A 20247-nucleotide genomic window follows, 5' to 3' on the forward strand; every position below is an offset into this window, starting at 1 on the left:
ATCTGGTCTAACCTGACAAGAGTACAGTTCCTTTTCTCAATGCATATTCTCTGATGTTCTTTCCACTCTAATTTTAACTATTACACATAACTAGGTCCCTCAATATGTTGCTAGACCAGGCTCTGTATGAAGTACCAGTCCAGAGTTTAGAGTTGTGGTTAAAAAATCATACTGGGGATTATGGCCAAAATCAGCGTGGTAAAGTTGACTTTCGGGCTAACGGATATTTGAAGTGCAGACATAGCAACACTGGATTTAGAAAATGCAATTTGGAAGCAATTGAGAAACAGACACTGTGGCTCATATCTTGTCATCACTGTTGATCTGAAGCCCACAAAAATGGCAGACAGTGATTCTTTGCTTTCAATTTTAGTTAATATTGGGTAATAGGAATCTTTTTCTTTAGATATATGTACATATACTCCTTCTAAAGAAAACCAGACTCATATACAAAAATATTTGCTCCTTGCATGCATTGTTTTTTTTTTAAAAATCTGTTAACTATTTTACTTATTTAATTTTTTTCCTTATTCTTCTTTCCTTCTCTACCCCTCAAGCTATCTAGCAGCATTTTGGATATATATAACAGTGACCAGGGAATGGCACCAGCTAATATGGGTCTCACAAATGCTTCTTGCCCAGCTAATCTACCAGTAAAAAGGGAGCTCACAGGTAAAAGTACTCTGAGATTTTAGTATATAACTGCATAAGTGATGATGTGTGTCTTAAAAGTTGAATCTTATCCATGAAAAAGATATCCATAATTAAATTCCTGAGAATTTTCAGTCTGTGGTTTCATTTAAGGAAAAGAACAAAGATAAGCAAGGAATCTTTTTTTTCTGCTCTTCTCTTTAGAAATTCAGAAACCATGTTTGCCTCCTGTTTTTATGAATATCTAAAAACCTTAATATTTTAGAAAACAGTATATTCTTCCACATGTTGGCTTCTGATCAACAATATAAATAAATTATTGTCCATTAAATTTGTCCCAGGGTAGAACAAATAGTTCTTTTAAAACTTTACAATAAGGCTATTCAAGGTAAAGTTATATTAGTAGATTACAAACTTTAAAAGTTACATTCATTTAATCCAAAGAATGCTAAAAAATCATGTACAGTTTATTAATGTCACTCAGAGGAAACAGTGAGTTTATTCAATATCTTACAAATCTGATTAACTCTTGCATTATGGGATATAGAAAATCCATATTCACCTTAGTGTATTGTAAGTTTTATCCCGATGTAAAATACAGGAAATTGGAGAAAAATACCCCTCCACAGCATTTCTACATTCTTAAATTTAAAAAAAAGTGCCTTAAAAATGTTAAGCAACCTGCCAGGCTTGCTTAAAATTTAGTACTGGTAGAATAAAGATTTGCCTATGATCTGTTTTAATAATAAAAAAAGTAATGCAGTAAAAGGACTGGAAGTCTGGTCTTTGTGACAAGAGGCCATTTTCAAAAGATGAAAGAAGTACTGGAATGGCATTTTAAGGACTATTTTAATAAATGTTACTTTCTGTCAGAAGCAGATACAAGAGCAATGGCAAAGGAGAGACAAAAAAAGGATAACCACAATCTCAGTAAGTATATGTTCATCTTCCATCTCATTAAATGAAATGTATGGAGAATGCAAAACCATGATACCTTAGCTACCACGTCTCTGCTCCTCTCCTAGACCAGGCTCTCAGCAGGCTAACTCAGACTGCAAAAACAGCTGACCATAAAGCTTTCTTGATTGAAATTAATTATTGTCTCTGACTTTCAAAATACTTTGCATATTGCAATTAATTTATTTCCATATAATCTCCTGCTATTATTTTTTCACAGTAACACACTTTACTTGATGTTTTCTCTAAGAATTACAGTGCAAAGCAGACAAGAAAGGAGGCAGGTTATGAGAAAAACAGCACTGAAAATCCAGTCTTCACACCATCTTTACTGAAGAGCCAAAGCAAGAGGCTGTATCTCTTTATGGGTGATGGGGTAGGAAAAAAATTTGCATCAGATAACTTTTAAGTGGTTGCTAAGCTCTTAAAGTTATTGAAATGAAAGGAGATCAGTGCAGGACTTTGTGAAACTCACCAAAGTTCTGACTCTGCCACACAAGCCCCATAACCCCTGTCATCTGGGGTACCCTCCTGTTTTCTTTAAGGGTAACAGTGCAGATATGTACAGATGATAGGCATGTTGGTTTTAGAGGAACAGTCTTAGAACAGTAAAATTCATAGTTCAGTGTCTAAATATTAGAATTACAAAAATAAAAAACATTTTAATTTGTATAGAATAGGAAAAAACCCCATCAGTTTCATTACTGGGAGATTGCCTATAAAATGACACAATTTTTCCCTCTAAAGCATAATTTGAAACAAAAAGGCTGCAGGATTCTTTTTGAAAAGTGTTGAATAAAGCAGTTAAAATTTTCAAGTTCTCCTTTCCAGTTCTTCCAACAGAAATAGTATGGGAGTTGGATTCAATGATCCTTAAAAATCAAAACCTAAGTTAGTAATTAATTAATAGCCACTATTTATATCTTTATTCTCTTACTTCTGTCTTGTTTCTCTGGCTATTTGATTTCCAGTAATCAAAGAGGGACTTATGGCTTGCATGAAATTACATTCCTGAAAGTATACATCCACTGGCAAAATGTGCTAGCAATCACTGGACAATCTTCTGCTGCTTAGAATTTCCAGAAGGCATCCTTATATCTGTCTATAATTTTTTGTGGGTTACAGACAGACCATGAAGATCTTTAGACGTGTTGCTGGCACATAATCTCTGAAATGCCAATGCAGCTGCTGTCTGTCTTGTTAGGGCAGAAATGGGGAGTTTTGCTGGACTAAGAAAGGGGGTGGGTAGGGATTACCTGGAGCTACAAAGGGAAAGAGGGGCTCATCATAGCTACATCAGGGATGCCAGGTCTTACTACTGCCTCCACTGTTTGCTTTGGCTTATCACAGTCCTTCCTGATCACAGAAGAAATGTCTGAGAACTTTCCCTCACCACTGGCAACTAAACTGAAGGCCACTGCAGACAGGCAGCATCTCTTTTGGCTTGGCTGCAGGTGTACTCTGCAGAGCTCAAAGGCTCTCTGGATACAGCTCTACTATCTAAATTCTTGGACATAATAATGCATTGCATATAAAGGCTTTATCAAGTGTGATTTACTCTTTTAAGGGGATCAGGTTTCTTAGTGTTGGTCTGAAAAATCAGTTTTTGAAAGTTGATTGGAATTATACAAACTTTCAATTTTCAGGTTGAATTAAGGCCTACATTTCGCAGAAATATTGTACATTTTCATAACAAGGAGGAATAAGGGCACTGGAAAAAAGTTCCTTTTGAAAGACTATATTGAATGAAAACATGAAAAGGGATTTTGATGTAAGAAGTGGAACCCCTTCATGCAACACACAGAGTTTAAAACATTATTTAATGTTTCTTAACTTTGGGGTTTTTTGTTTCCAAACAGAGAATGTTATATTATAATCCTGTCCATGCAGTTTGAAAAATAATTTTCTGATTTGGCTTATGTATAATTTGATTATTGAAATAATATTGATAACTCAGGATCTCTCTGGAAAATTTCAGACACACATCAGGAAAGTTCCATTGCAACATGTTTCCAAGCTTAAAAATCTCCCTCCCTAACTCATTGACGCAACAACTGGAAGTTTCTTTTCAGGAAAAAAATGCAAAAATACAAAGAAAAAGGAATTCTGCAAGTGTTCACTTGTAAAGATATTTTTTCTTTCCCTTGTTTTATAGCTAATGCTTAGTTGACTATTTTTTGATGAATATCTTACAGAGTTGTCCACAGTGTGAATATTAATTAAGCAGCAGCTATTGTATCATAGGACAGTGCAGTTAAAGCACATTCTTCAGTTTTGTTTGCAATGACATAATTTTGCCAACACAACTGAAATATATATTTTAAATTATTTCGTTCCTCTGTGTTTTTGTACACTGGGCTCTCCTACAAGAACCAGCACATTCATTCCAATGAGATGCAGGGCCTCACTGAGCATTACAGTCAGGAGGATTATAATCCTGTCTTCTGAATATGTGAATTCACACAAAAAACCTGAGATGCTTTAATTTGTTAAGTGAAACTCCTGTTTCTATAGAAAGCAAGACAAGATAATGCACCCCACCAAGGTAGAGTACTTAATCAGAGTAAACAACAACACTCAGGTTGTTCCTGGAGCTTGAATCTGCTAGGGAGGAAACAGCTGACTGCTACACAAACCTGGGAGCCTCACACAGACAGGAAGCAAAGCATTTTAAATACAGGAAGAAGAGGACTAAAAGTGATCCAGATGGAGGGGCTGAAAGTGACATGCTCATATGACTATGAGAAGATTGAAGTCAGCCTTGGAAGACCCACTAGGGTGCCCTTGGCTGAACACTTATAATTTAGCTCTACTGGGCTTTTTGTATTTATATTCAAAATTTGGCTGTTAGACTTTAAGGGCCCATCTCCAAACACAGAGCATGTATCCATTCTGCCCATGTGCTAGGTTGGACAGGGCTGGAATGACAGAGTACAGTGGCTTTGGCATATTGAGCCCAAGGTAAGGTCTTCCAGAATGCAAAGCACAAGAGAAAGAGATCAGTGTGATGTTAGTGCTGGAGAAAAGCTGAACCCTGCTTATTCAGTGGGATTTGGTTTGAGTTAAAGTGGAGGCAGTGAACAAATATGTGAGCTGACACCAGTAGAACAGCAGTAGAGACTGCTGGTCTGACACCCAGCAGTACCCTAATGGGGCTACATTCTCACTGAATGCACTTCCTGTGTCAGAATTATATAGAAGTAATTCCCCAAAACAATGAGATATTCTCTGGACCTATCCACTAGAAAAATATGAAGTTTCTGAAGGATCACATACACAAGCCTGGATACCAGTACAATGCTGGTAAAGTGAACTGAGAGCACACAGAGGGGGTACTAATTTTAAAATGACATTTATTTTCTTTTTTTTTTCTTCTAACTAAACTACAAAGTGAACCAAGATACCCTACATAGCTTGTCTTAGGAGAAGGATAAATTTAAATCCAAAAAATATATTTCATATTTTTAACCACGGTGGGTTTATTTTCATTTTCTCTATGTTTTAAAAATTATCATAAATATTTTTCTGTGCTGTCCATCACCAATGAAAACAGATGTACAGGGGTAAAGTGTTTTTGGGACATAATCTTGCTCTGTGTTAGTGAGGGAGATACAGTTGTAGTTATGTACTCTCTGTGGGTTTAAATGCTGGTAATTGTAAATAAGGGATAGTGAAGCTGTTACCTTGTGATTTGTAACAGGAGTTCTGCCAAAATATCAATTTCTGGATGAATTGTCTTGTATCCCTGTTGGATTCACCAGCAAGACTCCACCAAGCTGAAATCTGTTCTGTGGGAGCATGGTGGAGAAAGAATATATAAACATCAGGAAAAAAGAAATGTTAGCTCACATATAGAAAATATGTGACTATTTCATTCTCTAGAAATCTAATTGTAAATGGGGGAAAACCCTGTAGTTAAGGTAAGATACAGATGGTACTAATTATAGAGTTTGTTCTGAAAGTAAGTCAGAGACAGGTAGGAGCTCATGTTGGGACTGCTATTTGAGGGAGATTTTTTCTGTACATTGACTAACATGTTTTTAACTAATTAAAATGTTTTATGTGTAATTTCTTCAAAAATATTTCAGCATAAAAATAGTAAATGTTTCTTTTTAACAGTTGAGAGAAGAAGAAGGTATAATATTAATTACCGAATCAAGGAGCTTGGCACACTCATCCCCAAGTCTAATGATCCGTGAGTTCAACTGTCTTTCCTATAATAATGTTTATAGTATTAACACAGGAGAAAAGAGACAGTTGTGTATACTGGCTATAGGATTGAGAAATGGGACACAAAATCTTCCATACCAGGTCACTGGCTCAGATCAGGCTTTTGAAGTAGCAAACCTTTGACAGATTTTTCCTGCCTGTTGAAAAACTTATGTGAAAGCATAATAAGATGAAAGCAATTTCAGGGTGTTTAAGAGAAGCTGCCACTTAAAGGGAAAAGAAACAAACAAATAAACAAAAGATAAACCAAACAACAGAAAGTCCATCTCTCTGTTCCTGAGCACAATTGTGTGGTGTCTCTGGAGAAGGAAGTAGAGGTGCTTTCAGCTCTTGCCATGGCCCTCTAGTGGGATAACACAAAATTTATGTTGTCACTGTCTGCCCTCTAATAGAAAAAAAAATCAATTTGAGTCTGTAGACTGAGCATTTTTCAAAAGTTCTCAAGTTAGTGCAGGGAAAGCACCAGTCCTAAAATGCAAGAAAAAAAGTAATAATTGCTATAATTGCTATAATAATGTCATTTTATACTAATGCATATACTTACAGAAACACAAAATGCATATTGCTTGAACTATATGTGCATTCCCTTACAGCTTATATTTGTCATCAACAGAAAAAAAGCTGCCTTGGAGAAAAGCCCATTGCAGGATTAACAATAACAATTCAGAGTGATTTTTAATGCAGAACTTTAGCCTTAGATTTCTCTTGTCTCTCAGGGAAGACTTAAGACAATGCAGCAGCATGATTGTAACTTGCATAAAATTGATTATACAGATTTTGTCTTTATCATTTGCATGTCAATACAGATGTGCATGATACTTCAAATGACAACATCTATTGATATTTCAGCTTTTTAAACCTTAGGACTAAGAAACTTTTGATTACATTAAGGATTTCTGCAACAATACAAAGCTGTGTGAGACATACACAAGTAGAAGGTTGGCTTTATTTGAAGTGAAGCCACCAGAGAGAAAGTTAACATACTGCATCCATTTTAGAGAATTCACAAACTCAGCTCCTGCAGCATTCACCAAAGACTGGATAAATGTGCATGATTTTTTGTTATTAATATGGAATTAGGTGTTAAAGCTCAATTAAAGTAAAAAGCACTTTAAATACCTAAACAAAGTTTTGGATGTGATCCATTGCAGGCAGAAACTGATAGAAGTGTTTTAATTTTGCTGGTGCGTCTTTCAGTATTCAATACCATTTGGGGAAGTAATGGAAAGATTTCTCAGAAAAACAGTGGATGGCACTGTTGGTTTGCAGCTATAAAGCAAAAATAGAAACTGGTTATACTGCAATTAGAGATGGGCATGGGGTACAAATTCCAGTTGCATTTTTTGATTGTCTATAAAGGTGTTTCACTTACACGTTTTGGTCTGGATTCAGGTTGACTTTGTGAACTTAATCAAAACATTAATACCTAGACTAATCATTTAAGCTGTTCTTAAAAAGATTTACCTGGACTCACAGTTTTACTCCAGTAAGTGGATGATGGGCTTCACCCTCAGTTTTTGGTGTTGTTGCCTGATGAAAATGTTTCAGGTATAGATTCTGAAATCATTGCCTTATCTTGTTTTAGTTTGCAAACCCATGGCTGAGTTCAGCAGTGTGACCAGACCCAGAGTGGTTTATGTTTGCAAAAGCACAAGGTGAACTTAAGTATCTCACATTCTGAAGACTGCTGTCTTCAAAAGGCTGATAATCAGTACTCCTTTGGAAAACAGCCCTACTGAAAAGCTTTTAAGTTGGTGCTAAGAAAAAAACAGGCATCAAAATATGTAGGGTTTTTGAAAACCAGTTTGCAACACAATTTTGCTATAGCTTAGTGCAAGGATAAATTAATTCAAAGAAATGTAAGTAGGGGTTGTTTTTGTATATTTTTTTAAGGCAGAAATATATTAAATTGAACATGTTGTTTTGTTGGCTGAGCAGATAAAAATTATTGTTACCTTTTGGTATGGTCTTGTTTTGCCAAATCATAACTCAGCAACCTTATTCTGTCTTTCAGTTCTTGCTTTTTACTTCATCACACCTTACTGTGCCCCCAGTCTGCCCCCTCTTCTTTGAAAGAAAGAGATTTATCATGGCTTGCAATACTTTACCTGTAACATTTTATCACACATAACATTTTTGCCTCATATTGATTTTAGAAGATTCTTTTTAAAGTGAAAACTTATTTGTAAAAGGAGAAAACTTACTGATGCTTAGACTAATGACAGTGAAGAAAATCAGCCTCTGCATAGAAGAGCAAATACTACTATAACTAAGCCATTGTGGTGAGCATGCCTGTCCCAGATGGCTTGCTTCAAGAAGATTACATTCAGAATCAGAAACAGAAAAGGACATTTTTTATGCCATTTGGAAACCTTTTGTGTTTTATATTTCTTAGAAGTGCTGTGTGGGGGTTTTATTTCACTTTTGTTTTGTTGGTTATGTAGTGAACTTGTTTGGCTCCTGCAGAGCTTCTGCAGGGACTTTCTTTTGACTGGATTAAACCTCTATTCTTTTCACTTTTTTTTTCTTTTTTTTTTTTCTTAATTTAATGATGAAAAGTGTGGATTACATTACATAAATGAATGGGTGTTTTAAGTTCACTTCATCAGCATTAGAAAATGAAGATAAGTGTAAGTTACAAAGAACTATGACTCTTTTGTTTAACTTTCAGTTCTTAGATATCCAAGTGCTAGATGATTCAGAAATGCAAATCAGATTTAAATAACAAAATTAAAAAACAGAATTTAAAAATGCCAGAAATACTCAGTCATATTTTCCTGAAAAACTTGTAACCCGCTCCTTGAATTATGCCTGCCTTTCTATTTGTGTTCAACCTTTCAGAATCAACTTTTTAGGTTGTTAACAGGATTCCTTATGTGATGGAGTCTGGCAGTGCCTACATAAGAACAGTTTAATGGTAGTTGGACTTAAATTGCCAGAAAGTTACATGAGAAAAAAGAATTCTAGTAATGTTACAGAACTGGAATGTTACAAGAACTACTTAGGATTTGGGCAGAAGCATGGATTGCTCTCACTCTTTCCTTTTTGCTCTCTGCATCTACCTGTGTCTGACCTCTGTGCTGTCTGTGGACAGACCCTCTAGCAGCCAGCACAGACACATTTCTTGCAAAGGAAATCTTGTGTACACTCATGCTGTTATAAAGTAGAAACTTGCTGCCCCTTTCAGAATAAAACACTTCACAATTGTGCAAGTCCTCAAAACAAGTACAAAGTCCTTCCAGGTACTTCCTTGAGCAAATTTCTTTAGTTTAAAGATAATTTCTCAAAAACAGGGAAAGAAATGTTCTGCAAACACAGTTTCAACTTTGCAAATGTATTTGTTATTAGTAACTGGCATGGGTCTGGCACACTCTGTAACTATGACATTCTCAAACACTGCTTTTACTAATTAGTTCTGATCTTAGATGACCAGGTGCTCAATTCCTGCAAGAGTTCAGCTTCTGTAAACTAGTGAAGCTCTTTTGACTTCAACAAAGTTAAATTAATGGAAATGAGCTGAAGATCAGTCTCTTTTCCATGTTTAGTTTCTCCAATATAGGAAACTCTGCTTGGTGAGTGTTACATGTTTTGTTCTTGGCATTTGAGTTTTGTAGAGATTCAGATGATAAAGTTAGGAGGAGACAGGATTCAGAGACTAATAAAACCTAATGTGTTTTTTACTTTTTTTTAAATTTTCCATAGCAATCTTATTATTTTTGGTAAGCATCTGTTAATTAAACTCACTAACATATCTGTGGATTGCTAGAAACTTCAAATTACTCTACCACATGGACACACAGGAATAAAGAAGAAATTCTCCTTTGCAGAGACCATTTCTGATGACCAGATTGACAAAACATCTTACTGCTTTCAAATGGCTTGGCTTGAATGCAAAATTTCCCATGTATTTCAGTATTTACAGGATAGTGCCATGCATGCATTTAATAAAAATCGTGACTAAGAAAAATAAATACCAAAAAAACCTAACAACAATGATGAAACACTGAAAAGCAAAAAAAACGAGACCAAAGCAAATTAATAGAACTGAAAGATCAAAATCAAGAGAAGAATTCCTGCCATATCTGAAGATCAGTAGGCTTATATCTAAGTTTTTAAAATCAAAACAGTTAAGAATGCAAGTATTTTGTCTGTTTTCATACAGAAACTTCCAATTAAATTAGTAACAACTGGTAGTGATTCCTCAATTTTTAAAATTCTTAAAATGTCTTTGTAGAGTTTTTCATTTCAGTTTTTATCTCTAAGCGCAATCTACAAATCTCTAAAAAGCAAAAACTATGATTTCCTAGTGACATTTTTATAACTTTTCAGGTAATTTTACTTATATCAAATTTAGAATTCATTGTTTTCAGAGAAATAACAGAAACCAAAGAACTGATCAGAGAATTTCTGAATTCCTCTTATGCACTTCCTGTGCTTTGAGTTAATCCATTTTCAAATGTTGAGTTGTTTTTTCTTCCCATCATAGATGAATCTGTTTGCCTGCCTGGTATGCAGAGCTAGATGCACTTCAGACTATCAGTATGCAGGAATTTCACCTTTACCAGCCCAAATCTGCCTTCATCCTCACCAGTTGCATTGTTGCTCTTCCAGCCCTGCACATCTGCATAGAGCCTCTGCTGCTCTGCAGCACTGTCCTGTGTCTGCTGTCTCTGGGCTACAATGAAGGAAGAGTGCCTGTGATGCAGAATCAGCACAGACACCTTCAGGATTTTCCTTAGATCCTGGTAAAGAGAGACACAAAGTGAAATACACGTTGACTTCTAAGGTCACCAGCTGTTCCTTTGTTTTGCTATGTTGCCTTCAGACACTGGAAGGTTCAACTTCAATATTCTCCATTTAATAAGAATATTCTTCATTTAACCAGTGTATGTACATATGAGAAGAGATGTAGAACTATATGTGGGGTATACACACATGCACAAACACATACACGTGTACACAGCTTAAAGAACAGTCTCTTAAATAGCAATAGTAACCTCTGCATTTTTATTCTAGCTCTCCATTACAGTTTTCCCTCTCAGATATGTAAATATTACCACAACAGATATCTATCCACATGTATCTCCTGCAAAAGCTGACCAGGTCCATCTCTCTGGAAGTTTGAAGCCAGGCATTGGTCTTTCAGTGAAGATTTATTAAAAAGTATGAAAAAAGAAATTGCCATAGAAATAAAAACAAAAACTTTCAAGGCAACATGAACTAAAATGTTTCTTACTTAAAAATAAGCCATATCACCAGATGATATTGAGTGTAACATGAAGGAATTTAATAAAAAAATATTCCAAATGCAGTAATGAATATATGACTTATTCATATGTCAATCAGAAAAAACAACCAAAAATAGTCTTGTCTGATTTTGAATTCATTAATTTTTTTTTGAAAACACCATGAAATATTTTCTAAATATGTGATATATTCAGATTTTTCTACTGCTGTTACATTTCCTCAATTATTTCCATTTTTCAGCTAGGGGTTTATTTCTAATTTCATAGTACAGTATCTTTAGGTTCGGACCATCACTTCAAACCTGTCTTAGTTTTGTTTTTAGCACTTATTAGGGACTAATCCTCCTTGTCAAGGCAGATTGTATTTCTCCATATAGCATATATAGCTCATACCTGAGATGGGAGTGGAAAATTTTCTTGTCCTGCTAACTTTATTTATTTTATTTAGCTTTATTCATGAGTGGTCTGGCATAGACAGACAGACACTTTACTGCCTTTCAAACTCCACTGAAATTTAGTCATAAACTGGGATCACTCAGTATTTTACCTAACTTTCCAGAGAGGTGTGAAGAAAATGAGTCTGTGACATGGTGATGGCAGTCAAAGATTGTCCAGAAAATATGCATACTAAAAGCTTCTTTAACCTTTACAATCTGAACATAGGTAAGCCATTTTAGAGGAGAAAGTCCCTATGGGATGCTGGAAAGAAATTCTGTCCTCCCACCTGCTCAAGATGTACACAGGGACAGGAAGGAGAAGGCAGAGGAACTGCCAAGAGAAGATTCAGCCATCATGGGAGGGATGTATTCTGCTCTTGGCTCCCAGTCCCACCTCTGCTCTAGCTTTTTGACCAGGCAATGTCTAAATCAGAATACATACGTTGTATGTATGTGTTATGTGTTGTCTTTGTAGACAGTAAGGTTACAGACAACAATTATTTTCTCTCTGATACCCTCAACCTTTAACACCAAAAGCTGTGCATTTCTGGCCTGCAGCACTGAGAGGAGGCGAGGTCCCTGTATACAGGAACCTCACAGCTTGTGTGCTGTCCAGAAGTAACTGACATTTCAATTTGAGTACTTTGGACCAAAAAAAGCGTTACTCCCAAATCTCTTGCAAATTACCTGAATTCTATAGCATGGGTAAACACTGTGATGCTTTATCACGACTAATTTTGTGTATTCTTCTTAGTGTCTTAAAGTTATCAATTCCATAAGGTTTTGTCCCTAGTGAAGCATCTGGAAAATCTCAGTGGTCTGGGTTCCTAAATCCGGTACCTGCCTGGCTTTTGCACTGTACCTTCAGAAGATGAATGAATGCAGAAATCTCTGAAGGTGCTTAGCCTCATGAGGGGAAGTGGAGGGGCGGGCACTGATCTCTTTGCTCTCATGACCAGTGACAGGACTCAAGGAAATGACATGAGGCTGAGTCAGGGGAGGTTTAGGTTGGATATCAGGAAAAAGGTTTTCACCCAGCGGGTAGCTGAGCACTGGAAACAGGTTCTCCAGGGAAGTGGTTATAGCTCCATGCCTGGCAGAGTTCAGGAAGTGTTTGGACAGTGCTATCAGGCACATGGTGTGAATCTTGGTGAATGCCAGGAGTTGGACTCACTAATCCTGATGGATGCTTTCAAACTCAGCATACTCTATGATTCAGTGAATGAGGGAAAGTGATAATAGCTGGGCATATGATTTTTTTATTTTTTCTCCATAAATGACAGCATGTACATATATGTCTTCGGAAGAAGTATTGAAAAAATGCTTGTCTCTCCCAACATCATATTCTTATGTGTTCTTACAACAGCTTTGTGTTGGTTTGGGACTAGAAGCTTGACCAACCTTCTGCTTAGCCTAAGCAATCTTGCAGTGAAGTAGATAGCTTGGGTAAAGCTCATATAACTATATATTTAATGCAATGAACCCATCCTGTGTCATAAAATACTGAAATTTAGTAAAATTAATTCTTGTTCCAAGACCTTACTTAAAGGAATGCATGAAAATTTGATAAATGGATACATGAAAGTCTTTGGATAGTTTAATTTGAACAAGTGTTTGGTTGCTAGTGAGGCTGCTTGTAAGTTGGAAGTCAAACCATTATTTCCTGAATAATGCATAGGTTTAATCTAATTTTTTTTGCAAAGCTTTTTTTTGAGTTGGGGTCTGCATGTAGCTGTAGATTTTAACTTGTTTTTTAAATTGTTTCAACATTTTTGAACATGATTTTTGTAATTCCCTAGTCATTATGGTTATGAAAGTGTGATTTTTCTGGTCTGTCATCAGTGAGGAGTGGCATTCAGCACAGATCATTTTTGTCTCTACAAGCATAAAAGCAACCTCATTAGTAAGTCAGGTAAAAGGAGTAGTATATTCAAAATGATCTTTAAAAATTTAGGCTTAAGTCCTCAGTAATGTATATTTCCTAGTTCATTAATGCAGAAATACTGCACATAGATTTTAATCTCAGAGTTAATAATAAAAGCAATTTTCACTAAAAATATAAAAACTGTAATGGTAGAATCATGATATTGCATTTAGCTCTCCCACAAAAAGTCACTTTATTACTTTCTTTTGACACTTATTTTCATTCTGGGATTAATTTTACTATATAAGGGCTTCTTAACTATTCTATTAAAATTTCCATTCAGAAGCAATAATATCTAAGAGTGAATAATAGTCATGTAAATCATTATTTCATATTAATGTAAAAGATTTTGTAAGTTCTTATGAATTCTGCTGACATGCACAATTGTGAAAAGGTTATCTCTACATTCTGCAGTGATATGCGCTGGAACAAAGGAACTATTTTAAAAGCATCGGTAGAGTACATCAAGTGGCTACAAAAAGAACAACAGAGAGCCAGAGAATTAGAACACAGGCAGAAGAAATTAGAGCATGCTAACAGAAGACTTCTGCTCCGAATTCAGGTTTGTATAAGCGTTGCCATGAACTACAAAGCTTTCTCAGTACTTATCCCCCATTAAATTTTCTTAATTGATATAATTTTTCCTCAAATTATGTTTATTAAAAATAAATTGATTGCCTTTTTATTTCTGTGTAATGGGGAGGGGGTATTCTTTAGATTTCTAGGAAATGTCTTTAATATTTATAATTTACATCATGTAACCAGTGGAAAAATAACAAAGTATTTGTACAAACAGTTTCATTATGCATGTGTTAGAAACAAAGATAAAAAAAAGGAAATAAGTATATTCTTGCTGCCAAAAATCAATACTGGTCACAAAGTTCCCTTCAGTATTTTAATTTTCCCTTTCAAACTATTAAATGCATTACACTCCCCTGTGAGACTGTCTTTTGTTATATCTGCTTTTGACCCTAAGAGGTAGAATATATCCCTTCATGACTTAAAAAAAAGATTCTAATATAGACACACACCTATGGAAATGGGATGGGTAGATAGGTAGATAGACATAAAACCAATCATCTTAATATGCTGGTTTACTTATATATCTGTATAATATAAGCATTATCAAGTAAAGAATCTTCTCTTTCTCTGGATAACAGTTTTATTATGAACTATCAAGTTGCAATATTTTTCTGCTACCTTCACTGGATTCAGTATGCAATACTGAAAAGAAAGAGGAAGGCTGTCCTACCTCTTCTGTTCCCATAGAATAGTTTTTTAATGATAAAAAGGAATATAAAAATACTTGGCAATTCTTCTTAGATAAAAAAATTAATATTTTAAAATTTAATCTCAGAACTGAGCAACAGGTATAATAAATTTTCATGCATGATTTGTGTACTTTCTGCAATTGTTCTGAAGAGACTGTTTTGTCTTTTAAAATTGTTGTCTAATTATTTTTGTTTGAAATGTTAGGAACTGGAGATCCAGGCACGTGCACACGGCCTTCCAGTCATGTCTTCACTCAGTGCTGTCGATTTAGCTGCACAGGTCATCAAGCAACAGTCTTACCCAGAGGAGAACTCTGTGGACTACTCTCAACCAATGCCTCTGGTACATGGACAAAATTCTGATGTCTGTGATGGATCTACAGCCTTTTCTGATCCGCTTTCACACTTCACGGATTTGTCCTTCAGCGCAGCTTTAAAAGAAGAACAACGACTAGAGGAAATTTTATTGGACGACACAGTGTCACCATTTGGAACAGACCCACTCTTGTCCTCCACATCCCCAGCTGCATCAAAAGAGAGCAGCAGGAGAAGCAGCTTTAGCACAGATGATGGAGATGATTTATAAAAGCAGAAAGGGTCTCATACTTCTCTAAACACTTGCTAAAAGACTTTGTTAAATGTAAGCATGGTGTTTGCTCTTATTTTAAGGAGAGACACTGTAAAAATCAATTACTACATGACAAAGATTTCAATCAGCCCTTACTTCACAAGAAAATAAGATGGACATGAACCCATATCACTCTGCCCCAAATTCATCCTCTGCTCACAGCCAACATTTGCATAAATCTCTCTTCACTGGGAATATTTTTACTATCACTTCATGACTTTTTTCAGTACTATGAAAATGGTTACCACAAAAGGAATACTCATATTGCAAAACTGTATTCAAACTCTTTTCAATCTGCTCACACATTTCTCTGCTACAAATATGAGATTTAGTAATTTGCTAATTTCTTTATTTTTTATAACTAAAAATTCTACAAAATGTGAAGCAACAGAGAACTCTTTAAGCTGGGAACTGTAGAGATGTTACAGGTTTTAAAATCTAAAAACATCAGATGGTAATGCTTTCACACAAGCATGAAGTTTAAACTGTGTGGGCTTCCCTTTAAAAGGAGAAAATCCATTAAGCTTTCTATGGAATGCCTTTAACCTTTAGGTTTTTGGGGTTTTTTTTATTTCATTTGTAGAAAAAGAACACTCTTTTAAGTATCTATTTTAATGACACAGAAGAAAAATGGAAACTAACATAATGGCAGTGATTCAAATGAACTCAGACAGAAAAAGACACAGCATTGCAGCAAAAAGACTGTGTGGATATACAAGACAGCACAGACACTTCATGTTACACTTAGCACAATTTAAAACAAGCACTACTTGTGACAGTGCTTTGTCAGCTACTTATTCCAAGAATATCCAAACTATGTCCTTTTTTATATGGAAGAAATTGGAATTCAGATACAATACTGGGCTGCTGGATGACACTTTCAGTGTCCTTTGACAGCACAGTGAGGTTTTCCAAAGGGACTCTGTACATGTGCTTTTGATCCATTTGGAAGCAGAGGGAAATTACAAGATTCCCATTCTGTGCACTCCAAACAACAAGAATTTAATTTTGTATTTGGCTTTGGACTCCCTGCAGAAAAGCTTGAAAGGAAGACTTGTCAAACTGAAGGCAATATTCAGAAACACTGATGTGATGCACTACCTCTCATAACCAGCTTGCTGGGAGGGGGCATTCAGAAAACTCACTTCTATACATAGTGAAATTCTGGAGAGTGATGTGTGCTCCTAAAGAACATGAAGTGCAATCATTCCAATTGTAATATTAAAACATAGTATAATAAACTGGAACAGGTTCTTCATAGCTCTTCCTCAATCAAAGCCAAAAGATCCCATTAGGGAGTAGTTATGGTTTAACCCCAGGCAGCAACCAAGCCTCACACAGCCACTTGGTCACTGCCCGGCCAGAGTGACTGGGGAGAGAATCAGAAAGGTAAAATCTGGAGGGCTCTTGGGTTGAGATAAAGACAGTTCAATAGGGAAAGCAAAATCTGTGCACACAAGAGAAGCAAAACAAGAAATTAATCACTGCTTCCTATGGGCAGGCAGGTGTTCTATCCTCAAGGAGAACAGAACCCCATCACATGTAATGGTGACTTGGGAAGCCAAATGCCATCACTCCAAATGTCCCCCAATTCCTCCTTCTTTCCCCACTTTATATACTAAGTATGATTTAATATGGTGTGGAACATCCCTTGGTCAGCTGGGGTCACCTGCTCTGGCTGTGTCTCCTCCCAACCTCCCATGCAGCCCCAACTTCCTTGCCAGAGTGTCAGTATGAAAAGCAAAAAAGCCCTTGGCTTTGTGTAAGCCCTGCTCAGAACCAACAAAAACATCTCTGTCCAGCACAAATCCAAAATACACCCCCACACTAGCCACTGTGAAGAAAATTACCCCAGCTGAAACCACCACAGGAGTTCTGTAATGATTCAAAATATGTTTCAAAAGTGTGTATTAGCCTCACTTTAGAAGTGCCACAGGTTTGGAAATAGTAAGAAGAGATTAAAGTGGACTACCTTTTGCATGCACATTTAAAGTTTTTAAAAACATGCTATCCAAAATGAGAGCAATTGTTTCTTACAATTGCCTCTTTTGTTTTTGGTATGTGGGCCCTCCTAACAGTCATTGTGAGGTTTGTGTTCCTGCCAGGCCATAGCACATGCCTGACCAACCCTGGCAGTGTCACACTAGTTTCATAATTGGAAAATTAGCAACTGGATAATAAATCACACTCAGAGGTCTATGAAAGAGGATGGTGTGTCCAATTTCACAAGAATATTTATAACTTCAGGAATCTCAAGGTTCTCTATGAGTTTGTGCAAACTACTTGGATGTAAGGTGACCTGTAAGCACAGACCTGACCATTAGAAGAGGCTTTGATACACGCACATGCCATGGAGAAAAATCCAGACAACAGACACATTCTGGTAATTTTCATTTGTTTTGGTTTGTTTATTTTGTTTGCTTTTTTATTTGTTTGTTTTGTTTGGTTGAGCTTATTAATTTTTTTTGTTTTGGTTTGGTTTTTGTTATTTTTTGCCTTTTTTTTGTGTTTTGTTTTTATAGCACATCAGAAACACAAACAAGTATTAACCAAAGATAACTGGATATAGGACTGACCACCATTTTAACTGGGTTAATTAAAAGAGGAACTTTGTTATAGTTTTGTCAAAGACAATTGCTAATATTGACATCTAAATACAAAACATGATGAATCAAAAGTAACCTTTATGGCCATACTATATCTAGCCCAGTATGAGTATTGTCCATTTCAGCAGATGAAAAAAAGGGTTATTTGGTTAATATCAAATGCCATTTGTCCTTGTACTGCAGTTTCTACTACATTAGTTTTAAATATACCAATGTGGATTGCTCATAATGGAGAAAAAGAAATTAAATATGAATTTTATACATGATTTTCCCATTGAACTTTTACATGTGAGTTAGACCATACTTCTGAACTATACTGACTTTAAATAATATCCTGAATTTCATCACTTTTATAAGCACTGTTCTAAAAAAACATTATAGTGCATCCATTAAATTTTTTAAAGTTGATTTTCATTCTTCTGACAATTGCTTCAGTCTAAGGCACCAGAAGAATTTTTCTCTCTCTCCTTGCATGAGAAACTCAAGAGAGTCAATGTTCTTCTTGCAAGGCACTGTATTGCATCTCTCATTAGACATATTCAGGCTGTCTTCTTTCATACAAAACTCACAACTCCCTTGCCCAAAACAATAAATTTATCAATCCTCCTAGGTGCTTACTATGGCAATGGTATTTCACCAACACTGCATTTTTTTCTAGTCGGAAGTAATCAAAATTAGTATTTCAACTAATAATTATAACCTGGATTACAGGCTCACCCTTGAAATTAAATGGTGATACAGACTGCAAAACCAGACCAGCACATTCTGGGAATTAATAGATGCTACTGAAGGTATTTAGGAGATGGATGTGCTCATAGTTACATCCCAGACTTTCTGGAGTAAACACTCCCTCTCCCACCACAGGCTTGGAAACAATGCTGTGAAGCTGAGAGGATTTCTAGGGCAGAGCCAAGCCCAGTCCTACCAGCTTCTGCAGAGGAAAGGGACCTCCTAACTACAGGGACAAATCCTGACATTTCTGTCAGGCAGAATTTCTTTGCTGTCCATGTAAGTTTTATTGTGCTGAGTTGTGGTGCAAGAAAAATACACTTTTTAGTTATTTCCAGCAGAGATCTGTTTAGTGAAATCTCATGAAGGAGATGCATAATATGCCTGTGGCTCTGGACCTAGAAAAAAATTGAAGTCTTAACAGAACTTGACCTCAAGCAGGGCAGGGGGTAGAAGAACTGGCTATTTTTGTCAAGATGTATAAAATGAGGAGATATTGCTTGTTTTCAGTACCAGCTGTTCAAAGCTGGTGGACATATTCCTACAGAACACACAAAACACCAAACTGATAATTACACAAAAGGAAAGGGAGTTGAAATATTAAGATCCTGTTTAATTCATGACATGGATATAGATACTATGCTAAGAAAAGAAAACTAAATTATTTCATTGTGCATAGCATGGATAGTGTGAAAAGGTACAGTAAGTGAAAACAGTTTTAACAAGCAGAAACACAGTTGCTTTATATAATAAAACAACTAAGTATAATTCAGTTGCTTAATCTTAATAAGAACATTGATATTATAATGCTTTCTGAATTTAATAGAACTGTATATATAAATGGAGGATGTAAAATTATTGTAATTTAAAATTATGTTAAGTCTCTTAGATAAGTAAAGGCATTTACATTGCTATTATGAGACTGTAGAATATTTTTATAATAATTGCTATTTTTCATTGTTAACCATATAGTATCTTGTTTTCTAAGTCATTGTATGCAGACAGAATGTACTTTATTGCACACTATATATGCAATCTTTTTACAATTACATTTTATACTTGCTGGCATTTTATGTTTATTGTATGAATATAATTAAAGGACTGAAATTAAAACATCTTTTTATATGTCCCTTGTGAAACTTCACTGTCCAGACCCTCAAAAATGCCACCAAAAGTCAATCTAGTAGCATCCAGTAAGAACAACTGAGATAACCAACAGACAAAATACTTCACAACAGCTAAACATTTAGTCGATTATGATACATCATGATCCAGTAGCATCCCATTAATAAAAATAATTGATACATTCTTTAATATGGTCTCCTGCCATCTGCTTATTCCTGCTGCTAAGGCTTTGATTTATGGAAAGTGTTTTCAGAATGTTGCAAATTGCTAGCAGGCATGATGATATCAGTTAAATCACTAAGAAGCTCTACAAAAACCTTTTAATGTACTAGATGTTCCCCAGACAATCTAGGATAAACAGAATATTGTATTTTAAGATGTAAAACATTTTTTAAAGCTGATAATTAGGTAGCATTTGGCACTAAAAGATACTCACTTAAGGA

At 35.6% G+C, this 20247-nt stretch overlaps 1 protein-coding gene across 3 annotated transcripts in view; it reads left to right on the top strand.

Annotated features, from left to right (window-relative positions):
• TFEC (transcription factor EC) overlaps nucleotides 1-19792 on the top strand; it is an 88827-nt gene extending 69035 nt beyond the window's left edge. For 2 of the 3 annotated variants that reach the window (XM_039726983.1, XM_039726984.1), the window contains 5 exons: nucleotides 558-672; nucleotides 1525-1581; nucleotides 5728-5803; nucleotides 13860-14007; nucleotides 14922-19792. In XM_039726983.1, the coding sequence (XP_039582917.1) occupies nucleotides 558-672; nucleotides 1525-1581; nucleotides 5728-5803; nucleotides 13860-14007; nucleotides 14922-15302 (777 nt within the window). In that variant the 3' untranslated portion in view covers nucleotides 15303-19792. The remainder of the gene's footprint in view (nucleotides 1-557; nucleotides 673-1524; nucleotides 1582-5727; nucleotides 5804-13859; nucleotides 14008-14921) is intronic. The other variant, XM_039726985.1, reaches the window with a different exon arrangement.
• Nucleotides 19793-20247: the final 455 nt, after the last annotated feature.

This window comes from Passer montanus, unplaced genomic scaffold (genome assembly GCF_014805655.1).
Source record: "Passer montanus isolate IOZ18808 unplaced genomic scaffold, ASM1480565v1 scaffold6, whole genome shotgun sequence".
Classification (NCBI taxonomy): domain Eukaryota; kingdom Metazoa; phylum Chordata; class Aves; order Passeriformes; family Passeridae; genus Passer; species Passer montanus.